The sequence below is a fragment of the Lissotriton helveticus genome, chromosome 1_1 (genome assembly GCF_964261635.1).
Source record: "Lissotriton helveticus chromosome 1_1, aLisHel1.1, whole genome shotgun sequence".
NCBI classification, from domain to species: domain Eukaryota; kingdom Metazoa; phylum Chordata; class Amphibia; order Caudata; family Salamandridae; genus Lissotriton; species Lissotriton helveticus.
This window is the reverse complement of record NC_136057.1, coordinates 1,412,772,721-1,412,794,503: the sequence shown is the minus strand read 5'-3', so window position 1 is coordinate 1,412,794,503 and position 21,783 is coordinate 1,412,772,721. Positions and strand designations below refer to the sequence as shown.

The 21,783-nt window shown below is 50.1% G+C and overlaps 1 protein-coding gene across 5 annotated transcripts in view; it reads left to right on the top strand.

Annotated features, from left to right (window-relative positions):
• SMARCA4 (SWI/SNF related BAF chromatin remodeling complex subunit ATPase 4) overlaps positions 1-21,783 on the top strand; it is a 778,095-nt gene that overhangs the window by 683,457 nt on the left and 72,855 nt on the right. For all 5 annotated transcript variants that reach the window (XM_078684950.1, XM_078684957.1, XM_078684972.1 and 2 more), the window contains exon 33: positions 13,365-13,510. In XM_078684950.1, the coding sequence (XP_078541076.1) occupies positions 13,365-13,510 (146 nt within the window). The remainder of the gene's footprint in view (positions 1-13,364; positions 13,511-21,783) is intronic.

Below are 21,783 nucleotides of genomic sequence, written 5' to 3'. Positions count from 1 at the left end.
GGCAGAATCTGGTGGTAGTTCCCCGATTCAATCATAGCAGAGCAGGTGGCCACTCCTTCCGTTTTCTAGCAGCTAAGTTATGGAATTCCCTTCCTGCCCAGATACGGGAGTTGAAAGACATGTTGCAATTCAGGAAAGTTGTCAAAACATTTTTATTTCCTGGAAAATAATTTCCCCTACCGGTCTTTTCTGCCCTCAGTTCTGTTTTTCACTTGGGATTAGCGCCGGGATGCCTCTTCGCTGGGGCAGCTGTGCGCTCTATTAACCATATAACATAACATAACATCAGAAGTATTTCCAACCTCCTCCTTTTTAGAAAAGCACTAAAAACTTGGCTATTTACAATATAACTGTATATCTCCTGCTCTTTAGCTGACGGTAGGCCCTCTCACAGCACCAGGACACCTTCGGGTATCAGTTAGCGCTCTACAAATACAAATAACAATAACAATATTGAGTCCTCCTTGCTGGGACTTTGGCATCGGTGGCTGCTGGACGGCCCTTGTTGCCTGTGTGTGTGTGTGTGTGTGTGTGTGTTTTTGCTGGAATTGTTAAACAGACTTGGCCCTGAGATTAATACTTCTGTTTTCTTTGGGCTGATGTCAAGCCTTCCGCTGGGCTGTTTTTTTCCCCGTGCTGCTTTTTCTTTCTCCTCTGCTGCGTAAGTTCTTTCAAAGAGGGTTCCCGTGTTTTGACTCTTACCGTACCCTATGTGGGGTGGTAGTAGCAGTTATATAGCTATGTTCCGCTGGGGAGTGCTGGTTGCCTTCGGTGCCTGTTCTCCATGGCGTTTCTGTATGTTGCTATTGCTTCTTGGGGGTGTGCGCGCGATCCTTGTAGTAGTGGGTCCGGGCATTTTCTCTCCTTCCTGCTCTTGTGCTGAGAGCTGGGATGCTTCGGTGTCCTTCTTGCTGCTGGCGGCTTATGCTTTAGCTACTGTTCTGGCTGGCCTGTTGCCTTCCCTCCCTCTGGGTGGGCTTGTCTCTTTCCTTGGTTTCCTTGGGCCCTCTAGGCTTCTTCTCGTTCTTCTGACTGTCCTGGCTTTGGGTGGAAGCTCTGTTGCCTTAGGAGTGGAGTGGGGTGCTTCAGCCTCTCCGGTCTTGCTCTTGAACCCTCTGTAGGGAGTGTGCGTGCCCCTTCACTCTTTTTTTTTCCTCCTACATCCCTCTTGGGGTTGCTGGTGTTTGACTTGTGGGGGTCCTCTTGCCTGGTAGGGACGAGGTTACTCCCTGGTCTACAGGTCTGGCCCCCTGTGGGCCCCCTGTCCTGTCCAGACTGGTGGAGTCCTTTCACAGACCCGTCTTCCCCGTGGGTATTGCTAGGTTATCTATTCTAAGTGAAGGAGTCTGCGGCTAGTAGTCTCTATCAGATGTACGAGTCACTTACCTTCGGTAACTATGTATCTGGTAGAGACGATTCTAGCAGCAGATTCCTTCATGGTCTGCTTTTCCTCCCTGTTCTGCGAGGAGCCCTGGGGCTGGTCTTCGGTACTCGCCTCCCAGTGGGGGGCTATGTCCTCTGTGAGTACCTTCTTTTGCTCTTGACGCTGGCTCCGTCTAGTTGCTGTTCTTCCCTCGCCTTGGTTCTGGGAAGTTGGGGTTCGGGTGATCCTATGCCCCGCTGCTCTGGCTGCTCCAGGTTAGGAGATTTGCCTCCAATCTCTACCCTTCCTCCCTCTTACTGCTAAGGGTCCTGGCCCCTCTGCCTCCTCTGAGTTGGGGTCATTTGGTCGTCCTTACCCCTGTTTCTTGGGGGGTGGCTGCCCTCTATGCGGGGTGGTTTGGAGGTCGGTTGTTCCTGCCTGTTGGGACTGTCTCCCTTTCTTTGTTTTGGGGTGTGGGTTGTAGGCCTGCTACATGTGTCTTGACTTTTTCCCCGGGTTCCCTGTCTCCGGGGGAGGGGGGGGGTGTCTGTCTATGTATTGGCAGGGTGGCTGCTCAGGGCTCTGCTCTGTTCTTCTTTCTCTCACTGCCCTTGGACACTGCAGTGTTGCACTGTTTCCTATGGGGTCTCTTCCCTTTTTTGTATACTCTTTCGCACACTGTTCCCACGCTCCCACAGTTTTTAGGTCTCGCCTGTCGATGCGCATGCGCATCGAGCTTGCGAGACTATTGCGGCTTAACCACTCTTTAACTAACAAGCAAGGAATCGTGGCGATTCCTTGCAGTGCCCGTGACTTTTAAGCTCAATGCGCATGTGCATTGAGCTTAAAAGCGCGTGCACATCAGTTCCCTCAGCCGCAATCGCCGTCTGTTCCCTCAGCCGCATTCCTCCGACACCTTTTGAAGTGAAGCTTAGCTTCACTTCAAAGGCCCCGGCTTCTTTACACCCACATGCCGCTCTCCCCGCTCCGCCCCCTCCCCTGCCCGCCGTGTCCACTTCACTTTGACGGCCGCAGGCACACAGGTTTCTTTCATCAAGTCCCCGCTGCCTTTCGGCATCTGACCCCTCCCTCCTATTGACAGCCCGTCGTTTCTCTGGAAGCACCCTTTCTCTCGCAGGAACTAGCTACTCTCCGTCAGTGACCGTGTTTTCCCTGTCTCTCGCCAGCCTTTCCGTATGGGCGACTACTCGCTCCCTGTCACAAATTACTCTCTTGCGGTCACTTATCACTCTTTCTATAAAACTTCAGATATACGTTTGTGTGTGTACTCTGATCGTACATTACGTCATTCCATGGATTACGACACCACTGCTCGAGAGGCCATGCTCACTGTTGCCACCGCATACACCGCCCGTCCTCCCCTTCTCGCCGGGCATACACTGCCCGTCCTCCCCTTCTCGCTGTGCATACAACATTTGTCCTCCCCTTCTTGCTGTGCATACAACACCCGTCCTCCCCTTCTTGCCGTGCATACAAAGCCCACCCTCCCCTACTCTCCGTGCATTCCCCCGCCCGCCCTCCCGTTCTCTCCGTGCATTCCCCCGCCCGCCCTCCCCTTCTCTCCGTGCATTCCCCCGCCCGCCCTCCCCTTCTCTCCGTGCATTCCCCCGCCCGCCCTCCCCTTCTCTCCGTGCATTCCCCCGCCCGCCCTCCCCTTCTCTCCGTGCATTCCCCCTCCCGCCCTCCCCTTCTCTCCGTGCATTCCCCCTCCCGCCCTCCCCTTCTCTCCGTGCATTCCCCTCACCCCCTTCTCTCCGTGCATTCCCCTCACCCCCTTCTCTCCGTGCATTCCCCTCACCCTCCTCTCTCCGTGCATTCCCCCCCCTCCTCTCCGTGCATTACCCTCCCCCCTCTCTCCGTGCATTCCCCTCCCCCCCTCCTCTCCGAGTGAGCATGGCAGGCGATAGCAGAGGAGCCACGCGCGATCCTCATCGACAGCGCGTGGCCCCTGTGCAGTAGATTGAAGGGAGAGGAAGGTACGCAAATGCAGTGCTAAGCAGTCATGTTTATTTTCGTGGGTTTCAGTGTTTTGCCAGGTGAAGAGGCGATGTTACTTCAAGCTCGTAGCCCAACAGGTGAACGACGTTCATGCTTAAAGGCGGCAACTTGCGGGATAATCAGTGGGTTACTTTTCACGCATGCGCCTATAAATTTTTTATTTTACTAACTATATGGCTGTTAAAAATGTTTAATCTTTTTTTCCCGCGTGTCAACCCAAGTCCCTACTCTTTTGCCAAATTCCGGTAACAGCCCTACCTTTCTCACGTTGCATACCCGTACACACCCCCCTGCCCTCCCCTTCCCGCCGTGCATACCTGCCTGCCTTCCCCTTCTTGTATTGCATACTTTTCGCCATGCATACACCGCCCGTCCTCCCCTTCTCGCCGGGCATACACTGCCCGTCCTCCCCTTCTCGCTGTGCATACATTTGTCCTCCCCTTCTTGCTGTGCATACAACACCCGTCCTCCCCTTCTTGCCGTGCATACAAAGCCCACCCTCCCCTACTCTCCGTGCATTCCCCCGCCCGCCCTCCCCTTCTCTCCGTGCATTCCCCCGCCCGCCCTCCCCTTCTCTCCGTGCATTCCCCCACCCGCCCTCCCCTTCTCTCCGTGCATTCCCCCGCCCGCCCTCCCCTTCTCTCCGTGCATTACCCCGCCCGCCCTCCCCTTCTCTCCGTGCATTCCCCCGCCCGCCCTCCCCTTCTCTCCGTGCATTCCCCCGCCCGCCCTCCCCTTCTCTCCGTGCATTCCCCCTCCCGCCCTCCCCTTCTCTCCGTGCATTCCCCTTCTCTCCGTGCATTCCCCTTCTCTCCGTGCATTCCCCTCACCCCCTTCTCTCCGTGCATTCCCCTCCCCTCCTCTCTCCGTGCATTCCCCCCCCTCCTCTCCGTGCATTACCCTCCCCCCTCTCTACGTGCATTCCCCTCCCCCCCTCCTCTCCGAGTGAGCATGGCAGGCGATAGCAGAGGAGCCACGCGCGATCCTCATCGACAGCGCGTGGCCCCTGTGCAGTAGATTGAAGGGAGAGGAAGGTACGCAAATGCAGTGCTAAGCAGTCATGTTTATTTTCGTGGGTTTCAGTGTTTTGCCAGGTGAAGAGGCGATGTTACTTCAAGCTCGTAGCCCAACAGGTGAACGACGTTCATGCTTAAAGGCGGCAACTTGCGGGATAATCAGTGGGTTACTTTTCACGCATGCGCCTATAAATTTTTTATTTTACTAACTATATGGCTGTTAAAAATGTTTAATCTTTTTTTCCCGCGTGTCAACCTAAGTCCTTACTCTTTTGCCAAATTCCGGTAACAGCCCTACCTTTCTCACGTTGCATACCCGTACACACCCCCTGCCCTCCCCTTCCCGCCGTGCATACCTGCCTGCCTTCCCCTTCTTGTATTGCATACTTTTCGCCATGCATACACTGCCCGTCCTCCCCTTCTCGCCGGGCATACACTGCCCGTCCTCCCCTTCTCGCTGTGCATACAACATTTGTCCTCCCCTTCTTGCTGTGCATACAACACCCGTCCTCCCCTTCTTGCCGTGCATACAAAGCCCACCCTCCCCTACTCTCCGTGCATTCCCCCGCCCGCCCTCCCATTCTCTCCATGCATTCCCCCGCCCGCCCTCCCCTTCTCTCCGTGCATTTCCCCACCCGCCCTCCCCTTCTCTCCGTGCATTCCCCCTCCCGCCCTCCCCTTCTCTCCGTGCATTCCCCCTCCCGCCCTCCCCTTCTCTCCGTGCATTCCCCCTCCCGCCCTCCCCTTCTCTCCGTGCATTCCCCTCACCCCCTTCTCTCCGTGCATTCCCCTCCCCTCCTCTCTCCGTGCATTCCCCCCCTCCTCTCCGTTCATTACCCTCCCCCCTTTCTCCGTGCATTCCCCTCCCCCCCTCCTCTCCGTGCATTCCCCTTCCCTCCCCTTCTCTCCGTGCATTCCCCTTCCCTCCCCTCCCCTCCGTGCATTCCCCTTACCTCCCCTCCGTGCATTCCCCTTCCCTCCCCTCCGTGCATTGATCTTCACCTAATCTCCCATTTCTGTCCCACACACATGCATCCTCACATTTCCTACTTTGATCAGTCACCGCCCTTGTCATCCTATATACTCCAGATCATAGCAAATGCAATGTTCTTGGATTTTCGTCACAATAAAATACACTGAACATAATCTTCACAAAATTTATTTACAAACGTTTAAGCTATTGCCATTATAAATTACAATAACTTTTATTTAAGTATTAATTATTTACAAAATTAAAAGCCATTGTTATTTGTAATATCAATACATCTAAGTCACGTAAATACAACACACATTGCATTACAAATGCTACAGGTGTCACATTTGCGAAAGTTAAAACTTTTGACATTGTAACTGACAAAGCTATTAATTTTGCTATTTTCAAAACCAACACATAAATAAAAAAAGTGTCATTTACAATACCAATCGCTCAAACTTTCCTAATGCGAAAAGTTAAAAGTATGGGCATTGTAAATCACAAAACAAAAAAATAAAATGTCATTTAGAAAACCAATAGCTCAAACTTTCCTACTGCGAGACCTATTGGCAACGCCAGTGCTTGTTTGTCTAGTGGCTCCGCGCTGTGGTGCGGAAGAGTTCTCCGATGAAAACTGACGTAGGCGCTCCAGGGGTGGAGTTATGTGACCTCACTGACGTCTCGTACGCAGACGACGCCTGGGCGGAGTCGCGTGATGGTACCCCGGCGTGCAGGAATGCTGTGGCAAAACGTTTCCGGATCCAGTCTCATGCCTGGGGATAATTCTACGTGAAGAAATCTGCGGCTAGAATCGTCTCTACCAGATACATCTTTACCGAAGGTAAGTAACTCGTACATTTGGGGAATTAATGAGGTTGGAGAGCAGTAGCCTACGGCTACTGTACCATAGGGTGACTACACCCTTTATGTGTCCCCTCCCTGTGGGATGAGGGGCACATCCCTGTTGCCATTGGGCCGAATTCTCCAACCCAAGATGGAGATTTTTTAAGAGAGGGGTTCACCTCAGCTCCTGGCCACCTTAGGGGTGTGCCAAGCCAAGGGAGACACTCCTACTTTGTAGGCTAATTTTCCCACCTGTCCTTACGCCAAGAAGTGGGGTTGGGGCAGGCGGGCATATCCACTAGTTGGAGCTGGCAAAATCAGCATAACACAAGGTGAGAGCCTACAAGCATCGCGCGCACACCCTCAAAGTGTGGCTGTACCTTCAAGGGTAAATGTCAAGCTCCTCCACCCAGAGCAGAATTTGTTTCTTACCTCCGAGAGCACAAAGGCTCTCACCCCATGAGGTCAGAAACCTGTCTGGCGGTGGCTGGCTGGCAGGGACTGGTCAACCAATACACTAGATAGAAGCGGGTCATTTTTCAGGGGACATCTCGAAGATGCCCTCTGAGTTCATTTTATAATAAATCCACACTGTCCTCAATGTGTATTTATTATGCTAAGATGTTAATACCAAACTTCTCAGTCTTCAGTAAAGCCTTTATGGAGTGGAGCTGTGGAGTTTGTGTTACCACACCCCCAGCCCATGTACTCAAAATGGCTTCACCTCACTTACAGTGTCCAAGAATGGACTCAGACACTGTAGAGACATACTGCTTGTGCAACTATGCCCTCACCTGTGGTATAGTGCGTCCAGCCTTAGCGCTGTAAGACCTACCAGAGGGGTGACTTGCCTATGCCAAAGCAGTGGTGTGCAGGCATGGGACCCAGGAATGTGTGCCATGTCAACTTTTAGTTTAGCTACACCACAACACATAGCATTCAATGGCAGTGTTTATGTGTTTAGTGTGGGGTCCTTTAGGGAGGCACAATCCATGCTGCAGACCTAAGGGACCCTCAATAGTCACAATGCCCTTGGCACCACTGGTACGTTTTACAAGGGACTTGTATGTCCAGTGGTGTGCCAGTTGTGGGAGCAATGGTACCATTTATTGAAAGAACACAGGGACTGGGAACCTGATTGGCAGGAACCCAGTGTACCCTCCGTCAAAGTGCATCAGAAATCTAGCAAAAAGTGTATGGGGGGTTACTACAACAGAAACCCACTTTCCTACACAAGTCCCCCTCGCCCCCTCCAAAAAAAATACACAGGAGACTCAGCCAACCCTGGGAGTGGAGAGTCTTCCTAGTCATTCAGGCACGGAAGAGTAGCGGAATTGGTTTGAAAGTTACCGGGCCTACTCTGCCTTACATCCTTTTGTCCACATCTGTCCCTTTGAGGAGCTGGCCTTCCATAACAGTTTCAGGACCTAATTCCCAATGCCCCTTTTCTAACTCTTTAGTATACTTACCCAATCTTTTTAGTTAGGGGCCAGAGGTGTCCACCTCTGCAAATTCTATCTTATCCAGAGCATCACCCAGCTTACCCACTGAGGCTAAACACAGCTTGAGTAACCCCACCATGACCAACAGGGTCAGGGGGCCTAACTTACTATTTGGCATGGGGCTAGACCACCATGCCAAGGACAGTGTAGCCATAAAGGCTAACACCCAGCAGAGGCCACTGACAGCTGTCTGTGCCCAGAACGACACCTTTAGCTCTTCACTGGTAGATAAAGGGTATAGGAAGCTGGCTCTGTATATGATATTGCCACTAGGTGGTAATACCATGCACAGAGTCCAGGAGTTCCCCAAAAGTGTTTAGGGCTCAATGTAAAACTCAAAGTACTCTATTGGTGGTAGTGTGGGCGAGCAGCCTTAGGCCTAACAAGAGGAGTGTATGACATTGATTGCACAATAGTGATCATAATGGACACACGACTTAAGAAGGAGTTCCAGACCAATGTTATACAATTATACTTTGGGTTTTAATTTAAGACCAAGAACTTCCCAATCAGGTAAGTATGTTTTTGAATAAAATTACTTTTCTCTTTGAAAAATCAACACTTTCAGTACAGTTCAATGTTATTCTATGGGGGGAAAAATATTGCAGTTAAACAGGTAACTAATGCGCTTACAAACCCAGTCTTCGGATCCAAAATCTAGCAAGGGCCGAGGGCCAGGTGAGTACCCAAACTGCACCACACGTGAAAAAGGGGTGGCAGGGTGCAGAGGTCAAACTCTGAGTTCTTCCCAAAGCTTTTCAATTGAGGCTTTTGGGTGTCTGGAGCCACATTGCTTGCAGGTAGGTAAATCAGTTGCAGAGGCCAGGTTTTGGGGGTTAGCTCAAGCACAGGGGCCACAAATAAACGCAAAACATATACCACCAGCAGCATGGGCGGTCGGGTGCAGGGTGCAATTTCAGCGTTCGGCACCCAATGTGTTTCAATGGAGATTATTGTTCTGGCAAACAGGCTGCAGGTGTGGTACCAGAGGTTGCAGGAGGGAGACAAATGACAGCCGAGGTAAGTTGAGATGTAGGGGGTCGTAGGGACAAAGTCAATTCAGCCCTTCAATATTGGAGTCTTCTTACTCGCGGTCTTGGAAGCCTCTGGATTTACACTGCATTGCAGCCATGGAGATCAGGAGAGATCAGCCAAAGCTGTACACTAGATCAGGATCACTGGAGAGACTTCATTGCACACATGAGCCACTCAGACCTGGGCCGTGGACGTCTGGTGTAGAGTGGGCAGGAGACTTAGATCTACCCTGATCTGGGATCCTTGGAGCTTGTTTCATCTTGGGCAGGTCAGCTGTCCACGGGAGATTGGAGTGTTTTTCGAAGACAGCAGTCCTCCTAGGGTTTTCAGAGGTCGCTGACTGCAAGACTGGTTGCAGGTTCACAGAAGCTAGAGACAGACATGCTGGTAGGGTTGGGGCCAAGGCAGTCGTCTTCAGTCTTCTTCTGAAGGGTTGTCTTAGTTCTTCTTAGGTCATCCCAGACCTAGTTTCTAGGTCTGGGGGAGCCACCTTAATACTAGGAGGCTTTTAGGGCAGTAGTAGGTAGGCCAATGGGCACCTTACCTGGGGTGACCACACCCTCTATTATCCCACCCTTCTGTAGGACGTAGCATAGACCTAGACCTGATTGGAGGGTTCTCACCATCTTCAAGGTGGCAGGGACTATAAGGTGTGCTTCAATTCGCCTACCCCACAGGGGTGGAATTGCCATAGGTGGGCACACCTTCTATTCTCTTGATTTTTCCCACTGGTTTTCCCGTCCAAAGTAGGGGAGTAAACCAGGAGCTGCCATCTTCTGCTGGCAGCACAGGCTGGGGGTCCCATTACAAAGGTGGCAGACCTTTGTAAGCTTTGCAGTTTGAGCACTGGCCTGTCCTGGGGAAGGAGGTGTGACACCTCTGCCCCGGATGTGCATTGGTTCCGGTCCCAAAGAGCAAGGGCTCTCTACCCAGGGGTCCAGAAACGTTTCTGGTGGTGGCTGGCTGCCTGCAGCCGGTCAGAGACCACACCAGGGTTTGCAGGTTTTATGGGGGCACCTCTGAGGTGCCCTCTAGGTACATGGTACAATAAATCACACATTGGCATCAGTGTGGAGTAATCGAGCGGAGTAGTTTGGTACCAAACAGTCCTGTGGTCAGTGATGCCATCATGGTGCTGTGGAACTTGAGTTGTCGAGTTTCCAGCCCATGTATTCTCTATGGGTTCACCAGCACTTATAATATTTAGGAATGGACCCCAATATTGTAGGGACACATCTGCTCATGCAGATATACCCTCACCTGTAGTATAGTGCACCCTGCCCTCAGCTGTGGTATAGTGCACCCTGCCGTAGGGCTGTGAGGCCTGCCAAAGGGATGACTTACCTATACCCCATTCACTTCTGGCTGGCACAGCACCCAAGGAGGGTGCCATGTCAACTTAATCGTTTTCTCCCTCACAGGGGCATGCAAGCTGCAGGGACAGTGGCATGGTCCCAGTGAGTGGGTCCCAAGGGTTCCTTTTGAGCTCCCAGGCCCTAGGTACCCAGGGTACCACTTACTAAGGACTTACAGAGGGTAAAAGTACCAATTGGGAATTTGTTTTTAGTGAAGTAGCGCTGTCGCAGGGGACCTGGATGGCAGACACCCTGTGCTCTACAATCGAAAATACATTGAAAACAGGCAAAACGTAGGGGCTAACCATACAAAAAGAGCCACTTTCTCATAGTCTCACCATCTCTCAGGGAGGCTGTGGGAGGCACAATTCTGTGTCAGGTCAATGCCAGTCTCTCTGGGACTGTATTTTTATCCAGGGTGATGGTTTCAGGGTCCAGGCGAAAGCCTTTGGGCGATAATGTAACTCTTCCTTCGATTGTGTTCTCTTTTGTGCTTACGAAGCCTATGCGGTGAGGCCCCCCCCCCCGCCTCATTGGGGATGCTTTGAATGGTGATAGGCCTCCTCCAGGGATTTAAGTTGATGCAGCTTGTCTTCCCAGCGAAAGATGAGGCAAAACGGGAGTGCCCAATTGTAAGAGACCCCCCCATGCACCTGAAAAATATCATGACGGGTCAGAAGGCTCTGCGCTTCTGAAAAGTTAGAGCAGACAAGTCCCCATATAACGAAGTTTATGATTTCAAAAGTGTACTGCGCAGAATGACATCCTTCAACTGAAAGTCGGAACACATGCGATTTCGATAGGCCCATTCTATTAACACTGTCCAGTTGCACGTCTAACTCATCCTGTGGGCCAAGTATCTGTTGGAAGAGGGCCTTCACATAGTCCGTAATGTCCGTGCCCCCAACCCCTTTTGGTGCTCCATGGTTGCATATGTTATTCGTATGAGATCAGTCCTTGAGGTCTACGGCTTGTGCCTGCTGCTTGCTTCTCTTGTAGTCGTAGGATCTCTTGCGGCAGGTGCTCGATCTCCTCTCCTCTCCCCTTCCAGTTTCATTGTCCTCAGGCATAGATTGCCATAGCTCGCTCGAGCTCTGAGGTCCTTCACAAGTTCCCGTTCACTACCTGGATATCCTCGCAAAGGAAATGATGAGCGCCTCCATAAACTATCTTGTCAGCTGGGCTTGCTCCTCAACCCCTTTCACCGTGGGCATCGATTGTGGAGGCTGCTTGCTTTCATTGGGAGTAGTCCCCGCCGATCATATTAGCAAGTCTTTTAGTGATTGCTTCTTCTTTTCTCTTGCCAATGCCATGTTGTGCCCCTTTATAAAGTCTGACGGCTGGTGCTGTCCTGTCCTTCCCAGGCCAACGACTCTAACCTCTGCCCCTGTGCTCCAGGCACCACCAACCCCATCTCCTATTCCCCCCCCCCCCCCGACCCCCGACCCCCCCCCCCCCCCCCCCCCCCCCGCTCATGGGGGTCAGCAGCAGTCCTGGGAATCTCCTTTTTCCGCTGGAGTAGACTTAAGCATCGCCACCAAACTCCACTGAACTTGGCAACTTAGACCCACTGCCTCGAGGTGGAGATCGCTCTTGTGGTCCAGGGGGACTGAGGGAAACAAGGTCTTTCGTCCCAGGCCACTGGAGAGGCCAATGGTGCAGTCACACTGCTGGGGTGCTTCCCCAGTACGTGGTGGGGATGAGGGGCTGTCTTTCCTGCACGTGCACCTGTGGTAAGATCTACCAGGGGGAGCTGTGTGCAGGTACACCCCCCCCCCTCCAACAGTCTGCGTCAGGGTCTGGTTCTCGTGGGCCCCTTCTCTCAACAGGGCTTCGATCTGTGGCTCAGCCGACCTGCTCTAGGGTGCCACTCAGCAGTCCCAGTCCTCGCTCTTATTGCTCAAGTCCCAAGCGACTCACCAGCACTGCCTCTCCAAGGTCCCTTCGGGGCATCAATGCTTCAGGGCGAGGTCACCTAGTCCCCATCAAGTTTCCAGTGCGGTAGCCAGCTCTTTCTGGAACCCTCCCCAGCAGGGCCAATGTGATGGGTTAGCTCGCCACGTGACCCCTGCCTTCTTGACCAAGCAGTCGTGGGCGCTGAAAAACAAGTCAGAAATCAATCCGGTGGTGGACCCGCCTCCCCATGGCGTCAGCAGCCTCACCACCGGGACTCTGTCTCTTTTGCCACCTCTCCTGATTCTGAATTCCACTTTAGAGGCTTCAGTATGATAATGTATGCCCTTTAAGACAATTTGGTTCCTTGCACGATTATTCACAGCAACTTCATACACAAGGAGGGCAGGTCTACAGGTATTTACTAAAATACAGACCATTTATTTGTCACCTTTTTTATAGATAAATAAAGGCAGACCTCTGTCTAAACAGACTCTGCTAGTCTAATAATTTCTTGCATTGTCCTGGCTCGTGGTTCATGAGCCAGGTTCATTGTTTGATGTGTACGTTGTTTCCACACTTATTCTGTGTACAGACACACTGCAGTGAGGGTTCGCATGTGAATCTTTGAAAGACACCGTTGGTGAAGACCTGCCGTTACAGGCAAGTAACTTTTTTCTTCTTGGCCTTGAATTGTCCGAAGTTTTTTGTTTCTGGTGGCTATGTGTGCCTTCTCATTCCATGGAAAGCACCGTCAATGTTTTTTACTAGTTAGTTTGAGTAGCAGTTTTGCATTTCTACCAGAACTGGCAAAGTTTCCAACACTTGCTCACTTCTAAATCTTCAGCATTGTATGGCTCATATACTCATAATGCTAGTATTAATCCCAGTAATCATTGTCGGATTACCAGTTTGATGACTGGAATAAATTCAAGCATGTGAATCGATTAAAGGAACCATTGCTGGAGTGGTTTAGTTAACGAGAAGTTAATTTGTTGTATTCCATTTAAAGATTTTTCTTGGATTTATAAGCTTTTGTTATTATCTGTTGTCTGACTGGGAAACCCAGAGGTAATAATTCATGTATGTTAGTCTTTGAAAGATAGCATCTCTGGATAACTGCAGTTACATGTATTTGAGGCAGAGCCATTCATGGTGTTATGGCAAGAGCGGTAAGTGTGTGAAACTGTGAAGAGCACTTCTCTCTGGGCAAGCGTGATTTGCTCTCCATGAAACTTCAGTAGTGGTGCTCCAAGACAGATCCCATCATTCAAGAGTAACCACAAGTAGATTGTCTACAATTATTATTTTCCTTTTTCTGTCTTTTTGCTATCACAGCTAATCTTTTTATTTTTCCCCCAACAGCTCGTTCCGTAAAGGTGAAGATTAAACTCGGTCGGAAGGAGAAGCCATCTGACCGAGTGAAAAGTAGAAGGCGCACTAGCCGGGGCTGCCGGGCCAAACCAGTGGTCAGCGATGATGATAGTGAGGATGAGCTGGAGCAAGAAGAAGTAAGTAACGGTCTTTCTGCCAGCACCCAGTATTTGCTGGCTTTCAAATAACTGCTCTGCCCCAGGTTACTAATTCAGTGAGCAACTTGCTAAATTAAATGTTGGCTCCTTTAGTCCTTAGGCATTGTCTTCCGACTGTGGGGAATCCAGAAGGTACTGCTCATGTAGGTTTTATGGCACCTTCCAAGTTAAAGAAACTGCCTGTCCTTTTATGAAAGATTTAAGCAGTATCTTGGTAGTTTTGCTCAGCTTTAAACATATTTCTGTTGGATATTTCAAACTGCAGATTCCTCTCTATAGTGTATTCCCCAGGCGTCAGACTGGATCCAGAGATTTATCATATCAGTGCTCCTGCGTGTCATTAAGTGGCTCCAAGTTGGTGCCATACCACCCGGAAAGGACAGGTTGGAGCCTGATATAGATAGATTGATATGTATATACACAGACAGACAGACAGACACTCACTCACTCACTCACTCTCCCTCTCCCTCTCCTGCTGTCAGTTCCTTTCTTTCTCTGCCTTTCGCTGTGGATCTGGAGCTCATTCCTACATTTGTCAGTTTTCCGACCTCTTCCAAATCCCATACAGGGTGCTAGGTAACATTCTCCCCATCAAAAACGCCAGTATTCAAGTCATGCTGACACTGTAAGAAGCAGATGTCTGTCACAGATCCGCCCGGGGCTTAGACTCTGGACTCAGAATTGTGTGATAAATGCTGTCTCATGCATCCAAAGGAATTAGAGATCAGTCTTCGCATAGGTGTCACTCTAACTCATGCACCCGTACTCTCGATTTTAGGGTGGTTGTCATGTCTGTTCCTGATTTAAGTCTCCCGGTGACTCCAAGTCCAGACATAAGCATAACAAGCATTGACATAGCCAATAGGTCTTGCCTTTGGGACCTTATAAGTGTTTAGCCATGCGACAGTTGATGTTGTTGCACCAAGGATATTGTACGGATAACTAAACACTTATAAGGTCCCAAAGGCGAGACCTATTGCTATGCCACTACTTGTTATTCTTGGGGAGACAACACACTAGACCAACCTTTGCCAATGGACAAAAAGGCGAATCTATAATGGTTTTACATGTACAGTTCAGATACTATCCCTGTTCTGGTAGCTGTGAGTGTTGTTTATTGTGGTTTAGTCTGACTGGTATCCGGTTGCAAAGAACGTTTAGTGGGCAGCATATGCTTACATTTGAGCACTGAAAGATTTAAAAAATGAGTGAGGTATGAAATACAAACATTATTCCACCCCAAAACAAAACTGAAATTTCGCTGATTAATTATTTTTTCCTACTTTGCTAAATGAGAAATCATTATAATTAGACATCAGCCAACTCTAGTTCGTTTTTAGATGCAGATGTGTTCCGTGCTGAGAGAAGGTAGACGTTGTTTCTGCACTCAAATTGTCTTTCCGACACATTTTTCTTGTCTACTGCAATACCACAACCGCTACATATAATTTCCAAGACTTGCATCCAAACAGGAGCTGCTCGGGTCAGCCCGCTCACTTGAGAGGAAAACATGATGAGTGGAAGAATTTCTACACTTAGAGCAAAGAGCTGCCAAGCCCCACTTGCAGAGCTGGTGCAGCGCACATCTGAAATCAGTCTGGCAAACTCACGATGCTGCTGACACATTCTGTCTTAACAACTAAAAACAATTTTGCATGTTAAAGCCAGTTTCTTATGACTCAAAACCACTCAGTCACAAGTGTGTAATAAACAGTAGCAGGTTAGCCCTCTCACTTGAGAGGAAAACGTGATGAGTGGAAGAATTTCTACAATTTTCCACTTAGGGTAAACAGCTGCCAAGTCCCACTCGCAAAGCTGGAGCAGCGCACATCTGAAATCAGTTTGGCCAACTCACAATTCTGCTTACACATTCTTCCTTAGCAACTAAAAACAATGTAGCTTTTTAAAGCCGGTTTCTTATGACTCAAAACCACTCCGTCACAAGTGTGCAATAAACAGTAGCAGGCATGCAAGAGAATCGGAGCCACAGGCATGTCTGCTGGCTCAGAATTAAAGAGCAGTCTGTTTCCGCATACAAAAAGAGAACAAATGCGTCTCACTCTAGGCATATCCCGCGGGTTAACTGACGCTCATTAAACAAGTGGGAGGGGTAGGGGAAATGTGGCCGAGAGCAGGGCCGCGCAGTGTTTACCTTGCGGGAGCGAGAGCAATAATTGCGAACAGATGGTGCCGCTCGCTCGCTCAAGGGAAACGCCAAACGTGCACGTGTTGCTATTGAAAGCAATGCAAAACGTGCACGTTTTTGGCCAAAAAAGGATTAGTTACTTACCTGTAATCCTAGTTCTCTTCTTAGTTACTTACCTGTAATCCTAGTTCTCTTCCAGGGGTATCCTCATCAAAGTCATAAGCATTAGAATATTCCCGCCCATGCGCGGGACCCCGGAAACACTATATTATATTATGTGCCCCATATATATATATATATATATATATATATATATATATATATATATATATATATATAGCAGCCAAATCACATCAGAGCTGAAATATGCTGTGAAGAATTTCCACCATACATGAATAATGTGCATTAGAAACATGAGAAACAACACCAAAGATTGTTTAGAAACTGTTTTAATGCTTAGACAGCAGTAGAAATTCTTATAACTCACTGAAAGCATAGAAAGCTCCCAGGCTGCATTGCAAACACACAGTCTAAAAGACTGAAAAGCTAACCTGTAGCTGTATGTAATACAAAAACTGACACTGTGCCTTTAAGGCACTCATGACCCCCAGTATCCCATCATGCCTCAGGGGTGACAGTTAGGTCAGTTGTTCTTTTCGGAGACTGAAAAAACCAAGTAACAAATAGGTTAACAATATCTCCTTATTAAAGAATATCCTTTGCCCGGGGAGGCGGGAGGGTTGCTTATGACTTTGATGAGGATACCCCTGGAAGAGAACTAGGATTACAGGTAAGTAACTAATCCTTCTCTTCCAGGGGATCCTCATCAATAGTCATAAGCATTAGAATAGAATAGCGAGCCTCTCCTCATCCCTGCGGGCAAAGGAATGACAAGACAGTAATCTCATCAACAAGCCTGAGAAGGCTATAGGCTACCCAAACATATTTCTCAAGGAGGCTTGCCCTACTTGAGTATCGGCCCTGGAATCAGATTCTAGACAGTAATGTCTAGTAAAGGTATGTACTGATTTCCAGGTCGCAGCCTCACATATTTCTGACATTGGAATGTCATGTAAGAAAGCTACTGTGGCCGCTTTCCCTCTGGTAGAATGTGCTTTGGGTGATACCAATAAAGGCCTGCCTGCAAGCAGATAGGCCAATTTAATGCAGGAGACAATCCATCTGGAGATGGACCTCTTGGCCGCTGGAAAGCCCGTTCTCATTGAACCATAGTTCACAAACAGCTGATCCGTCTTCCTGATACCCTTGGTCTTTTCCAAATAGAACTTAATCACTCTCTTAAGATCCAAGGAGTGCAGCGACCGCTCAGCCGGGGTCGTAAGATTTGGAAAGAACGAAAGGAGGGAAATGGACTGATTTATATGAAAATCAGAAACCACATTAGGCAAGAAGGATAGATGAGCTCTCAGGACTACTTTATTGTGGTGGAAAACAGTATATGGTTCCTTCGCACAGAGTACTTGTATCTCGCTTACTTTGCGCGCTGACGTGATCGCCACTAAAAAGGCTACTTTCCAAGAGAGATGTTGCAAAGAGGCCTTGTGGATGGGCTCGAAAGGAGGTGACATTAACCTGGACAGAAACAGGTTCAATTCCCAAGGAGGAGAAGGATTTCGCACAGGGGAATACACCTTTTTCAACCCCTGGAGGAAGTCCTTAACCACCGGAACCTGAAAGAAAGAAATCTGATTAGGTGATTTCCTGTACGCTACTATGGCTGACAGATGCACTCTAATGGAAGCATATTTCAAACCAGAAATTGCCAAGGAAAGGAGGTATGGCAGGATTACCTCCTCTTGATCTTTATTAGGATCTAGGTGATGATCCCTACACCATATGTAAAACCTTTTCCATTTGAACGCATAAGACGCTCTCGTGGAAGGTCTCTTAGCCTCCTTTAAAATGTGCATACATTCGGGAGGCAGGTTCAGATGCCCATATTGCAGGACCTCAGGTGGTTCAGTGATGGGAGGTTGGGATGCAGTATCCTCCCGTTCATCTTGCTCAACAGGTCCGGTCTGCAAGGAAGTCATCTGTGTGGACACACAGACAGATGAAGAAGGTCCGGGTACCACCACTGCCGTGGCCAATCTGGAGCTATCAAGATCATCTCCATGTCTGAACTGAGCAGCTTGGAAACTACCTTCGGAATCAGAGCTAGGGGAGGAAACGCGTAAGCAAATGTTCCCGACCACTCCATCAGGAGAGCATTCCCCTGCGTCCCTGGCCAGTGGAATCTGGACGCGAAGGCGTGGCATTTTGCGTTTTCGTCGTCCGCAAACAAGTCTATGGCTGGACGACCCCAACAACGAAAAAGCTCTTCTACCACTTCGTCGTTTAGCACCCAGTCTGGCTGATCTTTGAAGTGCCTGCTGAGTGCGTCTGCTTTGATGTTTAACTCGCCTGGAAGGTGCACCGCCACCACTTAGAGGTTTCGAGAGAGAAGCCAGTGCCAGATGGTTTGAGCCTCCCTGGAGAGAGGGCGTGACGGCGTGCCTCCTTGCTTGTTCAGATAGAACATGGTGGTTGTATTGTCCGTCTGAACTAGGATTGAGTTGGACTCGATCGCTGGAAGAAAAGCTTTGAGAGCTAGAAACACCGCTCTGAATTCCAGCATGTTGATGTGGTACGTCCGCTCCTGCGCATACCACTGACCCTGAATCTGAAGGGGACCCATGTGCGCTCCCCAGCCTTGCAGAGAGGCATCTGTCACTATAGACTGGGTTGGTAGAGGTTGGTGAAAAGGCACTCCCACCAGCACATTCCTCGCCCGAGTCCACCATTTGATGTCATCCCTCGTTGCTTGGGAAAGAGTGATACGATCTTCCCAACACCCTGTCGCCTGGTCCCACTGGTCTTCGAGAGCCTGTTGTAGAGGCTGCATTCTCAGCCTGGCGTTCGGGATGAGAAAAATGCAGGACGCCATGGAACCCAGCAGGGAGGCTACCTGTCGGACTGTTGGAAACCGAGACTCTAATAGAATCCCACACTGCTGCCTCATGGAAAAGAGTTTCTCCTCCGAAGGAAACGCTTTTCCCAATTTTGTGTCCAGAACGGAGCTGCGGTAGTGGATAGACTGTGTCGGACGCTGGACTGACTTCTCCAGATTTACATGGAGACCGAGCCTGTGCAACTGGTGTAGGCAAAGTTGCAGATAGTGTGTTACCTGTACCGGAGACGGGCCCTTTAGGAGCCAGTCGTCCATGTATGGATAGATGAAGAGTCCCTTTTTGTGAAGAAAAGCCGCCACCACTGCCATGCATTTGGTGAAGACTCGTGGTGCGGACTTGAGTCCGAAGGGTAGCACCTTGTACTGGTAGTGTTTGCTTCCTACGACAAACCTCAAGTACTTGCGATGCCGCAGTGCAATCGGAATGTGAAAGTATGCATCTTGCAGATCCACCGAACACATCCAATCTCCGGCTTGAAGATGTGGGCATATTTGGTGAAGAGCTAACATGCGGAACTTTTCTCTGACAATGACTTTGTTTAGGAGACGCAGATCGAGTATGGGTCTGAACTTGTCCTCCTGATCTTTTTTGGGGACAAGAAAGTATCTGGAGTAGACTCCCTTTCCCCTTTGAGAGGGAGGAACTTCCTCTATAGCTCTTTTTTGTAGCAGGACTTTCACCTCTCTTCGGAGCAAGCTTAGCTGGTGAGGGCAAGAGTTCTTTGGAGGAATGTTCTTTGGAAGTGCACGGAAACGTAGCATGTATCCATTGCGCAGTATATTCAGCACCCACCGATCCCTTGTGATGCTGACCCACTCTGCCAGGTGTTGTGAAGCACTTCCTCCCACTGGAGTGGGCAACGGCGCCAGAGGAAGCCACTGTTCAAGCTTTTCCTCCTCTCGTGGTGGTAGAGGACTGCTGGTGACCTCCTCTACCCCAGTTGGATTTGCCTCGAAAATGGGATTTTCCCTGGTTCTTATTTTGGGACCACTGAGGGGTTTGAACCCTCTGTTGAGCCCCTTTTCCCTTGTTGGTCTTAAAGCGGCGTTTGAATTCTTTTTTTTTCTCCAAACCCACCGCTTTTACTGTATCCAGCTGTGTCTTCATACAAGTCCTCTCTTCGTCAGCATGTTCTCCGAAGAGAGAGGAACCCGAAAAAGGAAGATTAAGGATGCGTTGCTAAGCATCCGGCTTCAGCCCTGTGAGGCGCAACCAAGCTGACCTCCTGGCACAAACCCCATGTGAATAGGAATGTGCCGCAAGCACTGCACCGTCCACTGCTGTGCTTATCAACTGGTTCGCCACCAGACATCCTTCCGTCATTGTTTCTTCGAAGTCCTTCTGGTCCTCCTTAGGTAGCTTGGACTTGAACCTTTCCATGGAGTCACATAAGGCTCTATCGTATCTACCCAACAGCGCGGCCGCACTGGAGACCTTCAGCGTGGAGGCAGCTGAATTGCAAACTTTGCAACCCCACGAGTCCTGTGATTTGCTGTCCTTATCAGGTGGTACTGAAGAGGAAGCAGCAACTGCATGCGTCTTCCTTGCCGCTGACACTATCACAGAGTCTGCTGGAGGGTCAGATTTTACAAAAACTGAGTCAGAAGAAGCTGGTTTGTATTTTTTCTGTATGCGGACTGGCACCGCTTTGATGTTTGCTGGAGTTAGGAAAACGTCCTTGACTTGATCCATAATCCCCGGGACTAAAGGCAGCAGTGGACGAGAGACAGATTTTTTGTGCAAAGTTTCAAAAATTACTGTCGTAGCAACCTGGGGGACAGACATTTCAATGCTCAGCTTCTGAGCTCCTCTTTGCAGGACATCGAGATAAGTGCCGATGTCATCCACTGGAGAGGATTTAGAAATAGGACTATCCATCAGCGTGGGAGAGTAATCCCTCTTGGAAGACCTGGTAGAAGAGGTAGATAAAGTAGACGGAGTTCTTCGACGTCTACGATGAGCACCGTGCCTCCTCTCACGTGATCTTCTTGGATGCTCTTCCCTTCTAGGAGAGCGAGATCTGACCGGATCTTCTCTTCTGGGTTAACGAGACCTGACCGGATCTTCTCTTCTGAGTTAACGAGACCTGACCGGATCTTCTCTTCTGGGAGATCGAGATCTAACCGGATCTTCCCTTCTGGGAGAGTGGGATCTGGTTGGTTTTCTCACAGGCGATTTGTCTGCTTGGCGCCTGGGAGGACTACGCCTGTCCACTTCATCCACCAGCCTCTGGAGAGGAGATCTGTGCTGCGGACTGACATAGTCGTGCATACGCTTGGTAGCCCCTGACTCTCGCCAATGATCCAATGACTTGTACCATCTGGGTGACAGTCTGACCTCCGCAGCCGAAGGATCTGGCTGACGCACAGGAGATCTGAGGACAGGACTTCTGGATCTTGATGATGTTGTTGAGGAGCCAGAAGACTGTGAAGTGGAATGACGAGAAGCTGACTCCGTAGCCATGATCACAGAGTTCCTCGACGACGATCAAGCTCTTTCTGAATGTCTCGACGTCGAGCGTTCTGGCGTCGTATGTCTTTCTCTCGACGCTGAATGCTTTTGGGGGCCATCAATCTCGACATCGAATGTCTCGACGGCGATCGATGCGAGGATCTACAGTCTCTCAACGCCGAACGGCGATGAGCAGCCGACGACGGAGCCTCTCTCAACGTCGAACGGCAATGACCAGCCGTCGACTGATTCCTCTCTCTCGACGTCGAATGTCTGTGCGACGACGGCGGAGGGGTATTGGTCAACCTCGACGCCGAGCCTCGACGAAACGTTGACGGAGACTGCCTCCTCGGCGCCGATCGATGTTTTGTTGTCGACGGCGGAGGGGTCTTGGTCCTCGACGCCGAACGTCGTTTCTTAGACGACGGCGGAGGGATCACACTTCTTGACGCCGGTCGTCGCCTGGATGACGACGGCGGAGGAGTGACCTCCCTCGACGCCGATCGTCTCCGGGTTGACGACGGCGGAGGGGCCATGGATCTCGACGCCGACCGTCGCCCGGTTGATGGTGGCGGAGTCACCTTTCTCGACGCCGAACGTCGCCCGGTGGACGCCGACGGAGGAATGACCTCCCTCGAAGGGGATTTCGACGACGGAGCTGGATCCTTCGACGTCCTCGACGT